The 21807-nt window shown below is 44.0% G+C and overlaps 3 protein-coding genes across 6 annotated transcripts in view; 1 reads left to right on the plus strand and 2 right to left on the minus strand.

The window, feature by feature from the left end:
• The window catches only part of SH3YL1 (SH3 and SYLF domain containing 1), a 79435-nt gene extending 77974 nt beyond the window's left edge, over positions 1–1461 (minus strand). Inside the window, exon 1 of the mRNA XM_069973039.1 lies at positions 1178–1461. Within this exon, the coding sequence (XP_069829140.1) occupies position 1178 (1 nt within the window). The 5' untranslated portion in view covers positions 1179–1461. The remainder of the gene's footprint in view (positions 1–1177) is intronic.
• Positions 1455–10593, plus strand: ACP1 (acid phosphatase 1). Of its 2 annotated transcripts, none has more exons than XM_069973042.1 (6): positions 1455–1595; positions 2590–2663; positions 6913–7026; positions 8099–8160; positions 9082–9187; positions 10225–10593. In XM_069973042.1, exons 1-6 carry the CDS (start codon positions 1553–1555, stop codon positions 10300–10302), a joined length of 477 nt encoding a protein of 158 aa, XP_069829143.1. In that variant the 5' UTR covers positions 1455–1552; the 3' UTR covers positions 10303–10593. The 2 variants fall into 2 exon arrangements, with proteins under 2 accessions (XP_069829143.1, XP_069829142.1); XM_069973041.1 differs by lacking the exon at positions 6913–7026 and adding an exon at positions 6741–6854 and having other exon boundaries at positions 1459–1595.
• A 2556-nt stretch (positions 10594–13149) lies between these two features.
• Positions 13150–21807, minus strand: part of ALKAL2 (ALK and LTK ligand 2) — a 38536-nt gene continuing 29878 nt past the window's right edge. For all 3 annotated transcript variants that reach the window (XM_069973045.1, XM_069973044.1, XM_069973043.1), the window contains exon 6: positions 13150–13427. The gene's annotated coding sequence lies outside the window, so the exon portion shown is untranslated. The remainder of the gene's footprint in view (positions 13428–21807) is intronic.

Raw genomic sequence — 21807 nt, forward strand, 5'->3', positions numbered from 1 at the left:
CCACTCCCTGTATAGTAGTAGTCCCCAACCTAGGACTCTCCATCATGGGAGTTGTACTTTTGATGGAGAGCCACAGGTTGGGGATGACTACTAAACACCCTCTAATGGTTAGATATAGCTGGGAGAAGCGCAGGACTGTGCGCTTCACTTCCATGCTCACTTCTCGATCTGACTCAATAGTGGAGACAGGCTGCTGCAAAGACGTATCATGGGGGAGCATCACCTTCAATAAGTAGGACTGAGCAGTGAGAGAAGCACACGGTCCGGCACTTCTCTCAGCTGCATCTAACAACTGGGTGAAATCTTTTAAGATGAGACTTTTTTTTTTTACATTAAATTAACTTGATTTGTTGAAGAAATTTCTGCTCAAAGGAAGAAGATGAGTTCAGTTCAGCAGAATGGAGGCGGCTCTGCCTGCAGCACATTACACTCACAGCTATCACTCCTCCTATTCAGGAACGCTGGGGAAGCTTTGTCTAGAATAAAAATGGCCGTTGTTTCTCATAGCAACCAATTCAAATTTATACTCTTGATATCTGAACTGATTGGTTGCTATGGGCAACACGGACCGTTTTTCTTGCCGCTTTCATTGTTTTTCAAGGATTTTATTACTTATGGATCATCGATCCCTTTTCATAAACAGATACACCTGATGATTAGCCGGGATCCGACCTCTCGTAGCTTCACCTCATAGCCATTTTGATTTCCCTCCAGTATATGGGCCCCTGGGTACCCGGAGGTGCCGAATGAAGCTGGGAGTGCGGCGTTACACCTCCTCACTGACCATAAGGAGATATCTTAGGCATATACCATCACTTTTTCATATATAGACAATCCCTTTAAATAGCATTTCATTTCTAGGCTTAAAGGGGTTATCCAGCGCTACAAAAACATGGCCACTTTTCCCCCCTCTGTTGTCTCCAGATCAGGTGGGGTTTCAAACTCCATTTACTTCAATGGAACTGAGTTTCAAAACCCCACCCAAACTGGAGACAACAGTAGGGGGAAAGTGGCCATGTTGTTGTAGCCCTGGATAACCACTCTAAATTTCCCATCTATGGACAGCTGGCTGACAGCCACTAAGGAGCTTACCCAGAGCCCCTATGCTTGGAGGGGAGAAGGTGACAATGATAACCAGGTGACAACTACAAACAAGCACACATAGATGGCTACTCACTGCTGCTGCTTTGGCTGTAGACTCCCGATCACTCACATCACCACAGTCCCGCTTCCCTCTATTATGGGGGGGGCAGCCCTGTCAGCTCCGCACCGCTTCCTCCTGTGCCGCACCACGCCCCGCAAACAGGTGAGAGCCCAGAGAAATGGGCGGGGCTTACACCTGTCGCTACCCCGCCCCCCTCTCCTCTGCACTCTCGCCACCACGTGACCCGGCCTCGTATTTACATGCTGTCAAATGTGGCGAGTCACGTGACGCCGCACGGTGACGTCGGCCGCCGCTCGGTCAGGCGTTCCCTGTCTGGGACTAAAAGAGCCGTAAAGTGACGCACTTCCGGTAATGTGAGAGTCCTCTACTGGCGAGAAGGCAGCGGGGATGGCGGCTGCTGGGAGCAAGTCTGTGCTGTTTGTGTGTCTAGGTGAGTGTGGCGTCTTTTTTTTCAGCACTTCTGCAAAGTATGAGGCAGTTCTGCTGGGAACACGTGATAAAGTCTATGGAGCTGCTGCCATTAGTGTCAGACTACAGGATGAATGACTTTAGCCAGATCAGGGGGGCAGAACTACAGCTGATGAGGCACAGGCTGGGGGTCCCTGCTCTGAGGGATCAGGGTGACCCACAAAAACACAGAAACATGCAACATGTAACCCCTCTGTAGCCTTCAGCTCTCAGGGAATGATGGGAGTTGTAGTTCTACCACACCTGGAGAGCTTAGTGTGGAGGACGATGCGATTTAGAGGTACTTTGTGTAGTTATATGATGGTACATACGTGGCAGACCCATAAACTACCAGTGAGCCTCGGTCTTTGTCTTACCTCTAAATGTGGCAATTAAAGGGTTAAGTATCGGGCATCAATGGTATATCGGATTCCGGCTGTATAAATCTATGGCATATGTAGGAACAGTTCCCCTCTTCAGGCAGCAGCGTACCCCTCATAGTCCAGATTCTCTATATCAGGGATGGGGAACCTTTGTCAGTCCAGCTGTTGCAAAACTACAATTCCCATCATGCCTGGACAGCCAAAGCTTCGCTTTGGCTGTCCAGGCATGATGGGAATTGTAGTTTTGCAACAGCTGGACTGACAAAGGTTCCCCATCCCTGTTCTAGATATAGCTGGGAGAAGAGCATCCCTGTGCTCTTCTCCTCTGACTTGCCACTATAACCCTCTCATTGCAGGAGACAGGCTCCATAGTCGAATCGAGTGGTGCACTAGTAAGTAAAGTGCTTCCTCCCAAATATAACTTGAGATTAGAGGGGGTCTCGGCACCAAGACCCTGATAAACATAAACTTTTGACTTTTTTTTTTTCACTCTTCAATTTTTTTTTTTTCCTTTTTTCCTCCCAAGTTTTTGAGTGTGATGAACTTTTGGCTGCAGGACACTTGTCACCTCGATATCTGATTTATCTCTTGCAGGAAACATCTGTCGATCTCCAATAGCGGAAGCTGTGTTTAGGAAGCTGGTAGCAGATGAAGGTGTATCACACGAGGTAAGAAGAGAATACATCCCAGGGGCGGGTAGGCTGTCTGTGTATCCAGAAATACAGAGACCTATCTGCTTCCCTCCAGAAACAGCACCACCCCTGTCCTCAGAGTGCAGTTTTAAATCTCAGTTGTATTAAAGTGAATGAAGCCGTGTTTTAATACAACCTACATACAACCTGAGGACAGGGACGGTGCTGTTTTTGGAAGAAGGCAGCTACGATTTTTTAAGCCTGGATAACCCCTTTATAGGGGTAGTTCAACAAAAAATGTTTTCTTTCAAATCAACTGGTGCCAGAAAGTGCCAAAGATTTGTAATTTATTTCTATTAAAAAAATCTCAAGTCTTCTGGTACTTATCAGCTGCTGTATGTCCTGCGGGAAGTGGTGCATTCCTTCCAGTCAGACACGATGCTCTCTGCTGCCACCTCTGTCCATGTCAGGAACTGTCCGGGGCAGGAGAGGTTTTCTATGGGGATTTGCTACTGCTCTGGACAGTTCCTGACATGGAAGAGAGCAGCAGAGAGCACTGTTTCAGACTGGAAAGAATACACCACCTCCTGCAGGACATACAGCAGCTGATAAGTGCTGGAAGACTGGAGATTTTTAATAGAAGTAAATTGCAAATCTCTTGCACCAGCTAATTTGAAAGGAATTCTTTTTTTTGATGAACAACTACTTTAAGAAACCTAGTATACAATATTGGGTCATTTGCAAGATTTTGTAAAGAGTTTTATTTTCCAACAACCTCACACCCCCTGAAGCTCCTCTAAATGTCGCCCCGTCAAGATCTATTTAGTTATTTACCCATCTATTTATTTATATGTTTATATGTGCACGCGGGCGTATTCATTTATCTATTCGTTTTGATGTATACACAAATACTGTTCCACCAGTATTCAAACCACCTTGTGTGAACCCCGTTGCTCTATTAAGATCCATCTATTCATTCACTTACTTACTTTTCCTACATGTATCTACGTGTGTATTTATTTATTTATTTATTATTCTATATTTATTTATATACATATATGTTTATGTATGTGCATGTATGCACAAGCTGATATGAACTTATGGCATTCAAAGATACACAAACTGGATCCAGTCCTAGCAGTCATAGTGGAACCAACCCACTTAGCTCATAATGTATATTGATCAACAATATTACTATCCTGTTTTATAAAAAACCAGAATTTACACAGGAGAGAAGCCACACTGGAAAATCGATCTATTTGAATATGAACTCACACAGGAGAGAAGCCACATTGGACAACTGGATCTACAGAATTCACACAAGGCAAAATCATCCGGAATGATCCACTACGGGTCTTGTAGATGGATTTAGAACGGATATAAAGTCCAAATGGATATGGTTGCACCAGTGTTCTCTAAAGTTCTTTGCTGAGGAAAGGAGCAAGTAGACCTCCTGAAACGCGTTCAAGAACCAAAGATAACAGAGCCTTTTTTAACATCTACTGTTTTTGGAGTATATCCCGAACCTAAGCTGATCTGTCTGGACATTCAAATCAAACGGCAGTTAGCCAGAGCGCGCGCTCAGATGCATGCGGACGCCGCAAACAACAGGAGACAGCTCACCGTGCTGCATTAGACCTTAACTGCACGGATCGCAAAGTAGCCGCATTGACTGGAACACGGACTGTCGCTGCAATACTATACCGGACCGTGGGAATTACCGCCGACAGGGTGAGAGATGGATATTCCACCATTTTTCATCTAATACCATCTTATCTCACCCAAAGTGTACAACTCAAATAGCAAGCTGTCTCACCAGGATACGAATACAATCACTCCAACGGCCATCCAGCGATATAAGCTCAAGCTAGATCTCCTGATTCGGGACTACTGCCATACACATCTGGGTGAGCTGCCTGCGCTGGGCCCGGCGCAGGCAACTTCACTAGGCTCCCTTTACACACTTATTTTATCATACAGATTTTATTTTATTTTATTCTATTATCTTTCTCATCTTTACATTAGTTAGGTATCTATACACAATTATTTTATATTTCCTACGCATCTAGATTTCTTTTATTATTAGTCTTACCCATACAAAGTTTTTTATAGTGACGATTGATTATTAACTATGTCATATGTATTCAATAAATGTTGATGTATAGCTTACACAAGTATACAACTATATGCCTCCACAGTGTTTGTAACACATCACCCGCTTCTAGAGAGCCCTCTACATTAGCACATATTAAATGGGGAAATAACTTTTTTTTTTTTTTAAATGTACTTAAAGGGGTACTTCAGCGGGGGGGGGGGGGGGCGGGGCATTTTTTTCCTGGGACCGGGCAGGAGGTGGCTGAGGGAAACGATATCCACTCACCTCCCCGGTTCCAGTGGCGGGTCCCGCGCTGCGATGCTGGACCCGCCGCTGGAAGTGGGGAGGTGAGTGGACGTAGTTTCCCTCAACCACCTCCTCTCCGGTGTCAGGAAAAAAATGCCCCCCCCCCCGCCGGACTACCCCTTTTAAAGTGACTGTACCACCAGGCCCAGGCAGAAGCACTGGAGGCGGCCGACCCACCCTTGGTGGGAGGAAACCTTAGCCCCTCTATGATAGGGTTCCATTGATTCTAATGGAGTCACGTCATGGAGGGGCTGGAGATTCTTCCCACTAAGGGTGGGTCAGCCGCCTCCAGTGCTTCTGCCTGGGCCTGGTGGTACAGTCACTTTAAAGAGGTTATTCAGGCTTTAAAAAAAAGAGATGACTTGTCTTATCACACACAACCTGAGGACAGGAGCGGCGCTGTTTTTGCTAGAAAGTTGCTGCATTTTTTCTTTAAGATGTTCCCACATTTGATGCAATCTGCTGACATTTCCCAGAGACACATCAGCGGTTTGCATCGTTGGGGTCTGGATGCTAATATCCCAACCAATTGCCAAAACTCTGGGGCACAAGACCTCGGCTGTGTGCTGCACCTGTATAGCCGTGCATGCTGTGCACAACTTCATGAAAGTCTGAGAAATAGAACAGCTTCAGCCTCTTTTAGGCTCTCTAATCTTGGATGTCCTGTTATACTTTACATGTTGTACGTCTTGTGGATGTTCTCATAATGTTCTCAGCAGGTATCAGTATTGCACACAGTCAGTGCTGTTATATGGGGTGAGACAGATATTACCATTGATGTATCTCTGTGGTCTAGAGCCGCTTTAATTTGCAATTCCTAGATTTTCCCCTCTTCTTGGAATCACCTTCTCTAATAACCTGCAGGGCGTTTCATGTGTCAGCAGACTGCATGCTGGTGTATGATCTGTGTCTGCTCATGGATCGTGCAGGACAGTGCTTCTCATCTCCAGTCCTCATGGCCACCAACAGGTCGTGGTTTGAGGATTTCCTTAGTATTTCACAGGTGATACACTGAGTATAATTCTACCACCTGTGAAAATACCTGATGAGTATAAGGCCGCATTTACACATTCCATGTTTTGCACGGACGTTGAATGCATGTAACAGACTTTTCCCCTACCCGGGAGCATCTGTGATAAGATGCTGGGAGGGGGGGAACTGTATTTATACGCACCACGCTGTAATGAATCAGCCATGCGGCGCTGGCATTACAGCGCAGCGCATATGAATACAGTTCTTATCACAGATTCTGCCCGGGAGGGGGGGGGTCCATTATAGACATTCCACGTCCGTGTTCCGTGCAGAACGCGTGAATGCAGCCTAATTCTATCACCTGTGATAATACCTGATGCACTGAATATATCACCTGTGATAATACCTGATGCACTGAGTATAATTCTATCAGGTATAATCACAGGTGATAGAATTACACTATACTATGATATAGGACCCTGTTTTATTTTCGTGAAACAAGGTTTCTCTAGGGATGAATGCTGACCAGTCATTTAAAGTGATATTTCCTTAATATAATAGTCAAATGAAATCATAGTAAACCCCTGAGTACTTTATACACGGTAGTACCTTTAGGAGGTTATTTTGCATAAAAATAGAAATGTGACCCAGCTCTCCCTCCCCCCCTCAATGATCAACCCATGATGGCCTACTGTAAGGAAATGTTCCGATGAAATGGACTGTTTTTGTTTCTGTTCTAGTGGCACATAGACAGTGCGGCCACCTCCACCTATGAAATAGGAAACCCCCCGGACTACCGTGGCCAGAGCTGTATGAGGAAGCACGGCGTTCCCATGAGCCACACAGCCAGGCAGGTAACGTACCTCCTCTCCTCCCGTCATTGAATCCTATCCATTATGTTTTGTATTGCAGTGGTCCATAGACAGCGCCGCTACCTCTCACTGGAACGTGGGTTGCTCCCCAGATTCAAGGGCCATAAAGTGCCTAAAAAGCCATGATACCGAAACAACGCATAAGGCACGACAGGTATAGGACCGCCTGTGTTCTCATATCTTCTGCTTGGACGCCACTCAGAGCTTCTTTTCTACAGTCTCTTTGCTATATACTAGAAGTCTTCTGCCAATCCAGCAAGGTGTTATACCTGTAGTAGTGTGTGATATCATTGCCTGGTGACTGCAGGAGGGGATTTTTTTGGTGATGGGGTATATATTGTGAGCTAGATTAGAATTACTAAAAGGGATAAAGATGGCGTCTACCCAGTCCTATGTGTAATAAATTGCACAGAATCTACATACACTTCATATGACCCATGGATTACATAGGGGTGGCATACAGCTGCTACTTTTCTGCTCCCTACTATCATAGTCTTAGGTCACAAGGTATGTATTTCTTATTCATTTTAACAAGACACTCACAGATGTAGGATATCCTTGAAGGGGTACTCTGGTTTTGTGTGTTTTTTTTATTTTTATTTATTTTTTAAATCAACTGGTGTTAGAAAGTTTTACAGATTTCTAAATTACTTCTATTTAAAAATCTCAAATCTCTTCCAGTACTTATCAGCTGCTAAAGTAGTGTATTCTTTCCAGTCTGACACAGTGCTCTCTGCTGCCACCTCTGTCCATGTCAGGAACTGTCCACAGCAGAAGCAAATCTCCATAGAAAACCTCTCCTGCTCTGGATTGCAGAGAGCACTGTGTCCAACTGGAGAGAATACAGCACTTCCTGCAGGTCATAGAGCAGCTGATAAGTACAGGAAAACTGGAGATTTTTAAATAGAATTAATTTACAAATCTTCATCACTTTCTGGCATCAATTGATTTAAAAGAAAAAAAACTTTCACTGGAGAACTCTTTAAAAGGGGTTGTCCAGCCAGGGACCGTTTTTGCGTCATGTCCGGTTAGGGGGTTCAGTCATGGCATATGTACTTCGATAGCTACGGTGTAATAGTACAGATGGGCCCGGTGATCACACAGTCGATAGTGTCAGATGGAAAAAATAATTCTAGTAAGAAGAATCTGCAGTAAATTGCGACCAATGTCACGTATGTCTATAGTCAGTATAAATCACTGATCCAGCCTCTTGTTTTTGTTTGTAGATCACAAAGCAGGACTTCCTCTCCTATGATTATATCCTGTGCATGGATGAAAGTAATCTAAGGTTAGTGACGTATTTCTTAAAGGGGGATTCCATATTTTCCACTGGATACATAATTGGGGGAGGTTCTGACCTCTGGGACACCAGTGAACAGGCATCTAACATCTACCGTTGAATAGTATTGCCGGTGGCAGCTCCAGTCATTGTCTTTGGGAGCACCCATGATAGCCAGGCAGAATGCTCCATAGACCATCAATGCTTTGGCTGGACAGGCATGATGGGAGCTTTGCAATAGCTGGAGAGCCAAGGTTTACTACCCCTGCCTTATACTGTCAGCCAAACCAGTGTCAGGTTTGGCCACCTATGGTTTACACAGTAGGAATGGGGAACCTTCAGCCCTCCAGCTGTTGCAGAACTAGAATTCCCATCATGCCTGGACAGCCAAAGCTAAAGCTTTGGCTGTCCAGGCATGATGGGAATTGTAGTCTTGCAACAACTGGAAGGCCAAAGGTTCCCTATCCCTGGTATATAGTATATACTTCCACTGTAAGACTATGTTCACACGCTGTGAACATCCGGCCATTCCGTGACCCCGGCCGGGTGATCTTTCTGGCCGCGGAGCTCTGATGCGGGCGCATCAGCGTGCGCCCGCATCAGAGCTTCCCATAGCCCACAGTGAAGCAAGTGGCCAGAGCCGCTTGCTTCACTGTGTGAACTGACAGGTCTTTCTGCGGCCGGAATTCACTGAATTGCGGCCGCAGAAAACTGACATGTCAGTCTTTTCCGGCGCCGCGTGGGATCCCGGCCGGAGCGCATACGATGTGTGTACGCTCCGGCCGGGATCGCATTGAAAAAAGGGCATCGTTCCACCCTCAAAACTACGGCCGTAGTATGAACATAGCCTAAAACTGAATGTTAATGTATGCAGGAATCCTCTCCTGATCCGTGTAGCACCCCTGAGGTTCCTCTCTTCTGTTTATACAGAGACTTGAAGCGTAAATGCAGCCAAGTGCAGAACTGCAAAGCCAAGATCGAATTGCTGGGAAGCTACGACCCCCAAAAGCACCTCATCATTGAGGATCCATATTATGTAAGCTTTGGCTGAATCTCTTTTATACAGTGAGCGGTATGTGATCACACTGAGGGCTAAACTGCAAGAAAGTCCGGCTGTAGTGGACAGCTCTTTATATTATGTAGGAATAGGCGCTTACAATGGAGGAGAGTTATCAAACATGGTGTAAAGTGAAACTGGCTCAGTTGCCCCTAGCAACCAATCAGATTCCACCTTTCATTTTCCAAAGAGTCTGTGAGGAATGAAAGGTGGAATCTGATTGGTTGCTAGGGGCAACTGGGCCAGCGGTACTTTACACCATGTTTGATAAATCTCCCCCATAGATTGTCAAGGTTATATCAGGTTTACAAATCCCTGCAATAAGTAATCATGTATTTCCTTATGAGATTTTAAAAGAACACTTCATGCCAAATCTAAACCTTGCTTAACTCTGCTCAAATAGTTTCTTTAAAGGGGTTTTCCAGTGATTTTTTTTTTTTTTTTTTTTCTTCTTTTCAAATCAAGTGGTATAAGAAAGTTTATTAACTAAAGTAATTTCCTTCTATTTAAAAATATCAAGCCTTACAGTACTTACAGTAGCAGCAGAGAGCACTGTGTCAGACTGGAGAGAATACACCACTTCCTGCAGGACATACAGCAGCTGATAAATACTGGAAGACTATAAATTTTTAAATAGAAGTAAATTAGCAATCTATATAACTTTATGACACCAGTTTGAATGAAAGGAAAGTGTATAGTAAGTATAGCGGGTGACCTGATCCGTTATTCACAGAATAAGGTATAAGTGTATAAGTGTCTGATTACTAAAGTAGGATTTCTGAACCGGAATCTGACTCAACCACTTCTCCATTCATTGTCTATTGGTTTGCTGAGGATAGGAGAGTACAGCGATGGGCTATCTCTTTGATATTGTGCCATATAATATACATACTATTGAAGCACAGCATAAGAAGTTTCCCCTATAGGAAATACAGTGATTACATGAACTCTTTATATCTTTTATAAGGGCCCACTTTGGCTACGGTAATTATTACTTTGTTTTCCCCCATTTTCAGGGCAGCGATGAAGATTTTGAGACTGTCTACCAGCAATGTCTTAGATGCTGTAAATCCTTCTTGGAGAAGTGCTCTTAGTATTACGCATAAGGAATGACGTTGGAGCTGTGCGCCATGGCCGCATCTGTTGTCTTATGACAGTACATTAATCTTTTAGTCTCATATTTAACAATGGAACAAGACTTGATCTATAATTTATACCTTGATATTAAAAGGAACCTGACATGTAAAAAGTGCAGACCATTCTGCAGGCGTCATGCATTAGTGCAGGAGGAGTGGAGCATGATGATGTGAGAAATTTAAAGGGGTTAAAGTGGTTACCCAAGATTAGAAATACATAGCTGCTTTTTTTTTTTTTTTTTTTTCAAACATCACCGTACTCCTCAGTTTGTGTCTTGTCTTGCAGCTCAGGTCTATTGAAGTGAAGTTGTAATACCACACTCAGCCTGAGGATAGGGTGGCGCTGTTTAAAAAAAGAGAGCATGAAATAGGTTAAAAATGCCAAAATTGCCACATGGCGGGGGGTTTTTTTGGCTTAAAAATGCTGCAGTCAGATGTATGTTGAAAATCAATAGGTAAATTTAAACCGCCATATCCACAGGACGTTCTTGTGTTTGGCGTTCTTAGCAATTTTTCTTTCTTTTCTTTTTAACGAAATAGTGGTATTTTCTCACATAGACTTCTATATAAAATGCTATATTTATATGCATATTGCTGTTTTCTGATGCGTTTTTAGTCACATGATGAAAGGATCACATGACTAATAATGAAAAAAAATAATAATTAAGAGCTAGAAAAGCAGTAAAAAAAAAAAAAAAAAAAATCCCGGTAATCCTTGTTGGTATGGTTTTTTGGGCTAGGAAATAAGTTTCTGACGTTACTTCTTATACCTTTACTCATCTTAATTGACAGCCTTTTCTGTGTGTATGTGTAAACTGGTAACTGTCAATCATTGATTAGGACCGCCCACTGGACTCTTAAGCCCAGAATGAGCAGAGGTTTAGAGCAATAAACAAGTTTATACAGAATATATTATCAGTCTGCTCCGCTCCTCCTGTTGTGTAATGTGACGCCTGCAGAGTGGCTTGTAGTTCTAACATTGCAGGTTCCCATTAAACTTGTCAGGGTTTACAGGATGCACACTTTTGTTTTTAACCTGGCACTGGTATCAATCTCAAGCGGAAAATAAAGACCATTTTCATTTATTTTTTATTTTTTTAATAAGCAATTATATATGCTGTCTATTGCACAAATTCTCAGGTCTGTTGCAGTCCTTCTCCAAAAGGCGACTGGCTTGGGCTGCATTCACACATTGTGTGGAACAATGACGTGGAACGTCTGTAACAGAGTCCCACCGGCGCATATTCATACAGTTCCCCCGTTCCCAGCATCTTATCACAGGCGTTGCCCAGGCGGGGGGAGGACTCCGTTACAAGCATTCCACATCTGTGTAACGTGCGGAACACTGAACGTGTGAATGCTGTCTTACTTAAAGGAGAGCTCTGCCCAAAATTAAAAATTTCTGCTGGCAGGCAGGGGTTGTGGAAATATAGTAAATCTATACTTGCACCCCCGCAATGTCACGTCACCTCTCGAGGACCTCCACTCCTACAGCGTCACGACACGGCTCAGGAATGCCTACTCAGCTAGTTAGTGACTGGGGTGGGACACTGCTACAGTCGCTGACCGGCTGAGTGGGTTGTGACAAGACCGAGACCTGAGAGAAACTGAGGCCTGGCAGCACCTTGTGATGCAGCACTGTGGAGGCACAGGGTCAGGTAAGTATAGATTCTTTATTCGGTTCCTGCACCCTCTGCCAGAGTTCTCCTTTAAAACCTTCCCTTTCTCTTTGGGCACTTGGTACAGTAGGGAATCGATGGCTGCCATTCACTGAAGCTTAGTGAGAGCCTGTCTGCCAAGATGCTGTAGATCAATGTTGGCTTCTCCAGATAGGCAGGAGTTGTTGCATTAAAGGAGGCTTGCGTTTCGATGCAGATAGAACCAAGGTTTATACACACTAAACATAACCTCCCTGCTTGGTCAGTAAAGGGGTTATCCGGGCTTAGAAGGACATGGCCTCTTTCTTCTGTAGGGTGTGGGTTTTGTAGCTTCGTTCCATTCAATTGAATAGAGCTTGACTGTAATACCACACACAACCTGAGGACAGTGGTGGCGCTATTTATGCAAAAAATAGCTGTACTTTTCTATTCCTACATAACCCCTTTTTGGATTTGTGACTTGTCCAGATAGTTAGTTCTCTGGCCATGGCTTCTGCTGACCCTAACCCCATTCCATGAAGCACTAGCCGCTAGTCTCTTCTCTCTACCCCTCATGTAGTGTCCTATTCTCTTATATAGCAAGAATACCTAGCGCAGTAGAACGGTTGCCACACCACATGCTGTATATATACCAAACACTTTATTATGTATGTCCTATTTACATCTATATACATATTGCACATGTCACTGGAATGTTTTATACATGTAATATACAGAAAACGAATGGCTTCAGCCTGTCTACATCTATATACAGATCCGCTTTCCCCTCTGTGTATCTCGCTCACATACGTCTTCGCGGTACTTATAAGTAAAGAGAACGCTCGTAGAATGATCTCTGCATAAGAATACATTGTCCTGGGCAGACAATGGGCAAGGCAATTCCTCATGCAATTCATCAGTAAAAGAACCAAACTTTTTGGGACCATAAGTATTCAACTTTGGGTTAAAAAAAAAAAACATTTGACCCAAACATTTGCTTTTTTTTTTTTTTTTTGCAGAAGCATTAAATACATTGATTTACTAGTGTCGCAAAGCTATTACAGGGTCGGTATACACGGATCGCAACGAGAACCTTACAACATTACGAGTATTGTTCTATAGGAGGTCGCAACTTTTTTTTTTTAAGAGCATATGTAAAAATGGGGGGGAAATAGCCATATACCGATTTTGGAAACCAGAGATGAGAGGCGCGCAGTATCTTGTACCAGTTTTTCACCCACTACATCCATCGGCTTATGGGGAGGACGATGTAGAAAATGTAAAGTTGTGAGGGTTATGGAAGTCCATTATTTAGTCAATATGCAAAAATAAATGTATTTGTTCACAATGGGATATGCTAGAAACTTCCGTCTGCTCCCTGTTGGTTTCCAAGGCACTTTGTTTGCTTCTGTTGTTTTAGTTCTTGGTCTTTCATGTTCTTTTGATCTGTCAGGAGAGAAGATTGAACAGGTTAGAATGGGAGTATATACAGTTTACAGCAGGGATGGGGAACCTCGACCCTACAGCTGTTGCAAAACTACAATTCCCATTCTGCTGTCCAGGCATGATGAGGATTGTAGTTTGGCAACAGCAGGAGGGCCGAAGGTTCCCGATCCCTGGTTTACAGCAAACTTCGAGAAGAAAAATTGTTAGTAGAAAATGACTTGTCTTCAGGGCAGCCTGGTGAATTTTTATCTACCCTGACGGCCTTGGTTGATAGATTTTTCCATATACCTAAACAGGAAGAGATTTATTAACCCGTTCAGGACCAAGGATGTAACTGTATGTCCTGAAAGGGTTAATCAAGGCTGATGGGGCAGGAAGAAGGTATTGGGGACCACCCCGATGACTTGTGCTTCAGGCAGCAAGAAAGTAATGTTGAGTTTCCTTTAAATCCAGCCTTTACTTTTATGGGTATTCTCATTAAACTAATGTTCTTTCCTCCCACTGTTGACATCCTGATTGTGTAGGTTACCGACCACCACTCTGCTTTAAAAGCAGTGGTCTGGTGTATATACAGCTATAGTATACGTATTTATATTATACACTATGGGGGAGATTTATCAAACATGGAGTAAAGTGAAACTGCCTCAGTTGCCCCTAGCAACCAATCAGATTCCACCTTTCATTTTCCAAAGAGTCTGTGAGGAATGAAAGGTGGAATCCTTTACACCATGTTTGATAAATCTCCTCCTTAATATCGTGTCAGAGGCCCCATGGTGGTTGCGTCCTAACCTTGATGCTACAGACCATACCTACACATGGTATATGCTTGTGTGTAAAAGTAATACAATGCATATGGAAGACGTTAAAAATGTTCATTCACAAGAACCAGACAAATAAAACCATAAAATCATGACTGAGGTACTTATTCATTTTTTTTTTTTTTTTTTTTTTTTTTTTTTTTTTTTTACAACCAAAGACCCTTATAGACATTTACAGGGGTTGTAAACATTTTCCCAAACATTGACAACATTCTGTTCTCACTTCACCGTCTACTACACCCTGAGAGCAGACAGTCATGCTGTGCACACAACGCTCCAATTTCCAATGGAATTCCCTTTTAAATTGAATTCTGGCAAGTTCTGGTTTTCTCTTTTTCACGTTTTTTTTTTAAGTTATATAACGTTATAATATACATTTACTAAAGAAAGTTTCTATGTATATACATATTTTATTTTTTTATATATTTTTTTTTACATTGAGAGGCAGCAGAAAGAGGTTGACATTGCCCTTCTGCTGCTCCCAATGGCTGTGTCAGGAACTGCAGGGCTGCACAAGCCCTGGCACAATTACATATCACTAGCCCTGCGGCATGCAGATACTGTACTGACCCTCCCCTGATATCTATATAATATGTGTTAGCATTAGAAATGGGGAAGCTGTCTGTGTTAAAAGCGCTGCAGTTGTGGCACAGTGAGCAGCTACAGTGCTCTTAACACAGACACCATCCTCAATTCCAATGACTATTCTAATGCTAACTTGTATTATATAGGCTCTGGGGTAGCGATATGTAACTGTGCCAGGACAAGGGCTTGTGCAGCCCTGCAGTTCCTGACGCAGCCATTGAGTAAAAATGGCGCACATTTATAAAGCAGTACTGAGCAGTATAAGCAGTGAATTAAGCACTGGGGTGAGATATAACACTAGAACTTTCAGCAACTTCTGTGTGTGGGAGGTATCTCTCTGTCTCATTCCCCCTTTCCATCTTTTTTTGTAAGAAGCCCAAATTTGTTACTTTTTTTTTTTACATTTTTTAAATTATTATTTTTTTTTCATTGTGAAGTTTAGGGGGAGAGAAGGAAAGAGGCACTTTGTCTGCTAAGATATATTATAAGGTTTATTATATTCACTTGTATTATTGATTGATGAAAGGTAAGCGACTGTTTAAAGTGTACCTACATTTTCAAACAGTTTCTGACATGTCGATCTAAGGTTTTGATCAGTCGAGGTCCAGCTGCTGATCCTTGCTCTTCATCTCATTTGTCTTTTAACATGTAGAAAGGCAACGATCAGCCGACATACTTCGGCTTTTATTACACAAGGAAATTATCGATTATAATCGGCCAAATACGGCCGATAGTCGCTTTATGTATTAGGGCCTTTAGCCTGGATCGGTGACCTGTACTCTCGAGGAAACAGGGACAGCAAAGACTGGCAGCACCAGCAAAACGGCATTCCTGATATGTAGAGGATAACGTGTTACGGCAGCTGATGGATGATAAGCGCAGTAATGAGTGTTAGAGTGTAAAGATAAGGACGGATGTGGGAGACATTTTTAAGGATGTCGAAACAGGATTTGGCAAGGGGCTGAAAGAAAGGAGCGGAGGGCATGTCCCAGATCAGGCCGAGTCTGGAGACCGGTAGCCTAGGAAAGACTTGTCATAAACTGCTCCATCCTGTTAACATTCTAATCGATCTGTCGCCCCGACACCTTACAGACTGTGATCACTGACTTTAAAGGGGCTATCCAGCGCTACAAAAACATGGCCACTTTTCCCCCTCTCTTGTCTCCAGATTGGGTGGGGTTTGAAACTCAGTTCCTTGAAGTAAATGGAGCTTAATTGCAAACCGCACCTGAACTGGAGACAAGAGAGGGGGGGAAAGTGGTGATATTACAGAGGTGATATGGATGAATGAAAACCCCCGGTTTTCAAGTGTCTTACATTAAAGGGGTACTTCAGATATTAGAAAGAAAAAAAAAAGTTTTTAAAACTGGTGTCAGAAAGTTAGGGGCCAATTCTACAGGAGCGATAATTGGCCGAATAGGTTCAGACCTAAAATCGTTGTTCGCCACCAGCGCATTGCTACGGTTGAATAGCGGTGCGCGGCGGCGAACGACGATTTCAGCAGATCCAGAACCGGGCTGCAGGTCTTCTTCTCCCGGTCCCGCGTCGCAGCTTTAGCTTCGGAGCGGGGCTGTCTGAACTGACTGGAAACTGGCTGGAAACGCCGCGGCCAGTGATTGGCTGAGCGGTCTGTCAGTTCAGACAGCTGCTGCGGCTCGCGGGAACAGGAGAAGAAGACCTGCAGCCCGGACAGGTAATGTATGAAGCAAGGGCTGCAAGGACATCGGTAACGATGTCCCTGCAGCCCTTGTTTCACAATCATCGAGGCCGTGGAATAGGCCCAGTAAACGAGCGCCGATCTAGCAGATCGGCGCTCGTTTACGTCATTGCTTATCCGGTGGAATAGGACCCTTTTACAGATTTGTAATTTAATTCTATTTAAAAATCTCAAGTCTTCCAGTACTTATCAGCTGATGTATGTCCTGCGGGACGTAGGTCATCGATCTCCAAACTGCGGTCCTCCAGCTGTTGCAAAACCACAATCCCCACCATGCCCGGACAGGCTGTCCAGGCATGATGGGAAATGTAGGAAATGTAGTATTGTAACAGCTGGAGGACCGCAGTTTAGAGACCCATGACATGGTGTATTCTTTCCAGTCTGACACAGTGCTCTCTGCTGCCACCTCTGTCCATGTCAGGAACTGTCCAGAGCAGTAGCAAATCCCCATAGAAAACCTCTCCTGCTCTGGACAGTTCTTGACATGGACAGAGGAGGTGGCAGCAGAGAGCACTGTGTCAAAATGAAAAAAAAGTGCACCACTTCCTGCAGGACATACAGCAGCTGATAAGTACTGGAAGAATTGAGATTTTTAAATAGAAGTATTTTAAAAATCTGTATAACCCTAAAAGGTATCATTTAATCATCTTTGATCACGTCCTTAGGTACGGCTGTGCAGGTGGTTGCCTTCATACGTTGCTACATAAACAGAGTAACAGTTGTTCTTATGTTATAGCCTTTGTCTGCTAGAAGCCTGTACAAGGAATCTTATCTACAGATAAAGTAATGTTTTTATTGCATGATAACAACAATTAAGAGTTTGCTAAGAAAACAATGACTGCACCTTTGTATTTTTCTAGTTAAAAATAAAAAATAAAATCCCCCCCCCATGTTGGCATAAACCCAGTCATGAAACACCTAAGGGCCCTATTACACCAACAGATTAATCTGAGCCAAAGCCAGGAATGGACTATGAACAAGGAACAGGTAACACAGGAAAGACTAAGGGTGGTATAACACGGGCCGAGCAGGGCCCGATAATACCTGTAAACGAGCGCCGATCTGCTAGATCGTTGCTCGTTTACTGGACCTATTACACGGCCCGATAATCGTTTGACAAGAGCTGCAAGGACATCGTTACCGATGTCTTTGCAGCCCTTGCTAAACTGGCATACATTACCCATCCACGTTCCAGGGCTGCTCTTGCCGTCCGATTCTCCCGGGGTCCTGCGCGCACTCTAGCTTCACAGTGGCCTGTCAGCTGGTAGGCCGCTCAGCCAATCACAGGCCGGGACCGCCGCGGCCTGTGATTGGCTGAGCGGCCTATCAGCTGACAGGGCAATGTGAAGTTAGAGCGCGCGCGGGACCCCGGGAGAGGACGGCAGGAGCAGCCCTGGAACGTGGATGGGTAATGTATATCGTTAGTCGCCGGCCATGCACCGCTATTACACGTAGCGATGCGCGGTCGGCGCCCGACAAAAATAGGTTCTAACCTATATCAACGATCAGCCGATGATCGTTGTCATCAGCTGATCGTTGCATTTATTACACGGAGCGATAATCGGCCGAATTGGCCCAATTCGGCCGATTATCGTTCCGTGTAATAGTACCTTAAGATTCCTCCTCTTTTCAAATCCATTCCTGGCTTTGGCTTAAAAAATTCTGTCACATAATCTGTCGGTGTAAAAGGGCCTTAAAGCTTCCATACATTTCTCCTGATCCCACTAAATGGAACCCCACCACCACCACCACCACCTCATGGTGGTAACTTATATTGCAAAGAACATAGCGATGATGTGTGTTGAAATCCAACATGACCAACTGTTCTCGGGAGGCCATAAACATTAGATGGCTGGCGGATCCTAAGGGTCCTTGTACATGGGCCGATTCTTGGCAGACAAAAACCCTCCCCAACGATAATCAGCCAAAGAATAAGGGCTAAAAAAATTTTTGTATGCCTGGGGCCACTATAAAAATAAAAAGGAAGCGATACTCACCTCCCCCCAATCCCCCACAGACGCCATTTATCAGTGCTGATTCCTTTCCAGTAGAACTGCCCCACTCGGCCAATCATTAGCCGCAGCAATGTCCCGCCTCAGTCAGTGATTGGCTGAGAGTGATGTGGTATTCCACTGTGAGTGTTACTATTCTTTACACCCTTTGTAAAAGTCTGTACTTTTACAAGTAAAATCTGTGATTTTACTATAGCTGTTGTGTTACTACAGATGACCACTAGATGTCGCTATAGTGTGTAACTAAAGTCTAGAAGCTGCACGGCTGAAGTTTACTAAAGGGTTACTATTTGTCTATGTACCAGATTTTGTTGTCCAGTGGGATTTCTTCTTTCTTCTGACCTATTCTCTCTTTTCTGTTCCGTTTCCCTATTGCTCTCTTTCCACCCAACCACAACACAGCACACGCGCAGGTTAGGAAGTTAGTCCTTTGCCAGGTCCCCTCTAAAAGTTTTTAGTTCTTAGTCAGTGCCCCACATGGGTAGGACGCAGAGCAGAGCCTCCTTACAAACTTCTTACTCGAGGCACCAGACAAGCTGTGTGATGCACTGTTAAGCCCTTCAGGAGAGGACTAGCCTACAGATAACCTCAACCCACGCCGAGGACCAAGAGTCAGTAAAGTGCAGGACAGTCTCCGCAGAAAAGGAGCTAGGAACTGATCCGAGTGGAGCAAAGTTACTAGAAAAGTCGATGAACTCCATCTCGCGGCACGGGTGTACTTAGGAACTCTAACCATTCCGCTCATCCCAGGTAACAGGGTCTGGGGCCTGTGTCACCCATCAGTACGGTTTAGCCAAAGCTAGTGGGCAGAAGGCGGTGGTAAGACTATAGAAAAGCTAAAAACGCAGGCACAGGTTGTTTCTTCTTATTTTTCTACAAGTATTCTTCTAAGCACTCCAACCTCCCGGCAGAGCACATTACTAACTGGGTTGAGACTCTCACGGCACTCTCATCTCTACTACGCGACCTCAGTACAACCTTATCAACTCTACTACAGCCTACTCAGCACTTATCCCACAGATCTGATGGTTCTATGTATGTGTATTTATTGGAACTGTATCACGTGTACCTGAAGATTCGTTGTATTACCTGCTGCACATTTACAAAAAGTAAACCAAGTCAACGTTATAATTACTGGCTACCACCTGCACAGCACTTACACCGCAACCTTGGGACATTTTCCCTATCTGTGGGTGGCGGGTCCTACCACTATTCGGATGGGTTACTACACCACCCTGGCCAACCGTGACTACACTATCCCAAGGGACCCTGCAGCAACCCGACAGAACACCGACCACAGGGAAAAAGGGTACAACCGGCCTTACACTACAAAAGCAGGCGTGCCATCACACCTGTGTGCCCACCAGGCACTGGCGTCACGTGACAAAACCCTAAAGGTCCGGCTGTATCTCGGCCATCCACCACAAGAACTGGTGTCACACTTCCACCTAGCAAGTGACCGGCTGTCCCACCGCTACAACATCATCTGGGGGCTCACCACAAGGACAGTTCCCATGAAGATGACATGTCACAGGAACAAGGAAGCAGCTGTGACGAGGAATCGGAGCTGTAGGGGATTGAGGAAAGTGAGTATCACTTCTTCTCTTTTTTTTTTTTTTTAATGCCACCAGCCATGTCCCTAGGCAACCCCTTTAAGAAGCCTAATAAAAAAAATAACAGGCATGCTCGTCCGGTTCTAATGAACCGAGTTCACGTCCTACTTTCCCTTGTACTAACAGTTGACGGCCTACGTACTAAGCCGTTACCTTCTGCTATTCCTCCGGTTATATGTCCGTCCCTTGTTTTTCCATTTAATTACACTAATGTCTCTTATCTCAGTTTAAAAATAATAATGTACATATTTAATACCCACAACTTTAATAATTTAGCACTAATTAATAATTTAGGCCAATTGGAAAATTATTAAAACCAACGCTGTGGCGAATGCGTAGCGAGGCCGACCCCTTAAGGCAACTGAGGAGAATTAATAACCCAAGTAATTGATATTAATATTTAATTAGCTTTCACTACAGATTAGCACAAGGTGTGGCGCTGCCGAGCAACCGGCAGAGGAATTCCATCAAATAGTAAATAAGGAAACGGCAGAGATGAAAGACGCCAAAGGGAGATTATTAAGAGGGAACAAGTACAAGAATGCAGAGACAGAGCTATGGGAAACTAGCAGAAAGGTGTAAGCCGTCACCTTCTTATAGGGAAAACATGCTTTCTATACTGCACGGAGCCAGTAGATACAGGTGGTGTGGCTTCTTAGGTTTCACCCATCAACACCTTAAAGGGAACCTGTCACCACACCTGACCTGTCTGTTTTAGTAAATCCTTGTATTCCCCATCAAATAACAATTCCGGATCACCTATTCTTACAGCTGTGTGATGTGCCGTTCCTCTGTTATTCTTACTAGAAATCTATAGGTAAATAATGATGTGGGTGTTACCAGTTGGGGGCGTGTCCTTACACAGTTCAGCACTGTCAGCTCTGATTGGATAGTGTAAGGACATGCCCCAATTGGTAATGCCCAGTTGGCTATGGAGTCATACATTTCTAGTTAGAATAACAAAGGAACGGCACATCACACAGCTATAAGAATAGGTGATCCAGAATTGTTATTTCATGGGGAATACAAGGATTTACTATAACACAAAGGTCAGGAGTGGTAATTGGTCTGATTTAAAGGGGTTATTCAGTGAAAATCTTTTTCTTTCAAATCAATTGGTTTAAAGTACAACTCCTTTGTCCAATGGTTATAAGCCTCATTAACATGCCCTTAAAGGGGTTGTGCAGTGAAAATCTTTTTCTTTCAAATGAACTGGTTTCAGAAAGCTACATGGGATTTTTAACTGGAAGTAAATTACAAATCTAAGTCTTCCCATATTTATCAGCCGCTGTATGTCCGGCAGGAAGTGGTGTTTTCTTTCCATTTTAATAGTTTGATTAAAAGTTATATTTTAGTAGAGGAGAGGGGAAATCCAGGTTCTGTGGGCTAGTTGGCCCTTTGTGCCTGTTGTTTGAATTTCACATAGCCTGGTACCCTCTTTATTTTCTTTGACACTGTTCTAATTTTTGTTTCTTTTCAGTCTGACACAATGCTCTCTGCTGCCACCTCTGTCCATGTCAGGAACTGTCCGGAGCAGTAGCCAATCCCCATAGAAAACCTGTCCTGCTCTGGATAGTTTCGGTCTGGTACAGGTATGGCAGCAGAGAGCACTGTGTCAGACTGAAAAGAATACAC

This window comes from Dendropsophus ebraccatus, chromosome 6 (genome assembly GCF_027789765.1).
Source record: "Dendropsophus ebraccatus isolate aDenEbr1 chromosome 6, aDenEbr1.pat, whole genome shotgun sequence".
NCBI lineage: Eukaryota > Metazoa > Chordata > Amphibia > Anura > Hylidae > Dendropsophus > Dendropsophus ebraccatus.

Bases quoted from the DNA above. Each gene is read 5' to 3' on its own strand.
- ACP1 (XM_069973042.1), top strand. From the start codon at position 1,553: ATGGCGGCTGCTGGGAGCAAGTCTGTGCTGTTTGTGTGTCTAG. The intron at 1,596-2,589 runs GTGAGTGTGGCG...TATCTCTTGCAG, and splicing joins TGTGCTGTTTGTGTGTCTAG to GAAACATCTGTCGATCTCCA. The intron at 7,027-8,098 runs GTATAGGACCGC...TTTTGTTTGTAG, and splicing joins CAACGCATAAGGCACGACAG to ATCACAAAGCAGGACTTCCT.